The sequence below is a fragment of the Austrofundulus limnaeus genome, unplaced genomic scaffold (genome assembly GCF_001266775.1).
Source record: "Austrofundulus limnaeus strain Quisiro unplaced genomic scaffold, Austrofundulus_limnaeus-1.0 Scaffold26, whole genome shotgun sequence".
Lineage (NCBI taxonomy): Eukaryota > Metazoa > Chordata > Actinopteri > Cyprinodontiformes > Rivulidae > Austrofundulus > Austrofundulus limnaeus.
This window is the reverse complement of record NW_013952428.1, coordinates 1180842-1183128: the sequence shown is the minus strand read 5'-3', so window position 1 is coordinate 1183128 and position 2287 is coordinate 1180842. Positions and strand designations below refer to the sequence as shown.

At 32.8% G+C, this 2287-nt stretch overlaps 1 protein-coding gene across 1 annotated transcript in view; it reads right to left on the bottom strand.

The window, feature by feature from the left end:
• clk2b (CDC-like kinase 2b) overlaps window positions 1-2287 on the bottom strand; it is a gene marked incomplete in the record, with an annotated part of 18401 nt that overhangs the window by 9004 nt on the left and 7110 nt on the right. Inside the window, 2 exon segments of the mRNA XM_014004720.1 lie at window positions 1746-1862; window positions 1945-2011. Coding sequence (XP_013860174.1) covers window positions 1746-1862; window positions 1945-2011 — 184 coding nt within the window.

Here is a 2287-nt window from a genome sequence, read left to right as displayed (position 1 = left end):
TATTCCTAAAGGAGACTTTAACTTTTACCAAAGTAATTTTTGGTAAGGTACTTGTACTTTTACTCAAGTAATATTCCTAAAGGAGACTTTAACTTTTACCAAAGTAATTTTTGGTAAGGTACTTGTACTTTTACTCAAGTAATATTCCTAAAGGAGACTTTAACTTTTACCAAAGTAATTTTTGGTAAGGTACTTGTACTTTTACTCAAGTAATATTCCTAAAGGAGACTTTAACTTTTACCAAAGTAATTTTTGGTAAGATACTTGTACTTTTACTCAAGTATCACTTTGTGGTACTTTATACAACACTGCAACAAACTTATCAAGTCCAGTCACGTCTTTTAACTTAATTATACATGCTTCCTTCCAAAGTGAGAATATGAACATTTACAGTTTAAAATACCAAAAATAAAAGTACTTACTGGTACTTCTTTTGCTGGGCCTACATATATTACACTGAAATTTTCATTTTCACCTGCCTGTAATAAATTATGTAATAATCAGTGGTGGACACAGCTGACCAAAAAGTAAAGTTTACTAAGTATCACTTTGTAGTACTTTATAAAACACTTCCTTCCAGTTGAACACTGGTGGGACACAAACATGTTGTTAGATTTCTATTGGTTAATTTGATGGTGGGTGGGGTCATCTGTAGCAAATCGGCCAATCAAAACCAGACTTAGAGCTCTGTCTAACTTGTGATACTTCCAGTTTAACCCTTTCAGAATAAAAGCATTTCTTTGATTTTGTACTTTTATAAATAGTTTGAAGTTAGTCACACAACAAAATCTTTACTTATTTAATTCATAGTAATTTTTTGTATTTTGTTATTTAAGTATTGTTAAATGCTATTTTATTTCTTTTTGACAATTTTAGTTTGAAGGTTAGCTGCTCAAGATGCTACATGCTAACACACACAGTGCCCGACACGTCCAGCTGTGTTTGTAAGAGAGGCTAGTTTGTATTTAATTTGTGATAAATGACATTTTAAAAGAAGTTTTGTACTCGTGAATGATTTTTGGACTTAAAATCAGAGGTTTATAGTAACTAAGTACATTTACTTTGTTACAGTACTTAAGTAGTTTTTTTGAGGATTTGTAATTTTACCAATAATTTTTTTACTTTTATTTTGTTACATTTTAAAGCTAAAAATGATACTTTTACTTCTTTACTTTAAAATGTAACACCTAGTTACTCGTTACTAAATTCAATCTGTTTGAACTCATCATGAAAAATGTTTCTGCTCTAAAAAAATAAAGAGTTGAATTTACTCAACAAAGTCCTGTCAGCTGGTTCCACTGAGCCTAGTTGAGTAAACTGAGCAAAGAATATAAATATATTGATCAATTTACTCAACCTGGTTTAGTGGAACCAGTTTGGTTCAGTAAATTCAACAGTTTACTTATTAGAGAGTGCGTAAAAGTACTTTTACTTTCTCAATTTTTGTGAAGTTTTATGACTTTTACTTGAGTAGTTTTCTCATCAGTGAAATTTATTTTTAACAGTCATTTTCTGTTCATGTAATTTTACTTTTACTTAGTTTTTTTAAGTACTTTATCTGCTTAAAATTAGCTGAACCTTATTTAGCTGAACCTAATTTAGCAGAAGTTAATTGATCTGCTAACGGTTTCTGGAGTTAGCAAATAAAAGCTAATAGCCTAAATGAGAAGCCAGTAGCAGATTAGCAGGACTCTGCTGGTCAACAGACGATGTCATAAAAACACTTAGCCAGGTTACACACTTACTGTTTGTTGTAAGGGTCCTTCTCCCTGAGTTTCTCCAACACATGTATTTCCAGCTGGGCTGCTTCTCTGTATTTATCCAAACTTTTAATTATCTTCAGAGCGACTCTCCTTCCTTCTCTGTGTGATCAAACACTGTGTTTAAAAATAAATAAATAACCACATTTGGCTCTACTTCTAAACGATAATAAATATTTTGTACCTGCCATGGTCCAAACACTGCACCACTTTGCCGAACGTCCCCTCACCCAAAGTGTCGACGATTTCATCTGGAAATACAGCGGTCATTACAAATTTCAGATGAGACATGGATGGAGATAAGTGAGACACAAACAACTACAGCAAATTCAAGATCACTGAGGGAGTTTGGAAAAACACTGGGCCTCATGCAAGAACATGTTCGTATTCTTATCCTAAATTTCTCTTACTTTTGTTCGTACAAAGGGTTCGTACGAACATGTCACGTCAGATTCAACAAACTCTTCTATCTTCAGGAAAAGTGTGTAAATGAGCTGCGTAAATTGCACTAAGTCCCAGCATGACCA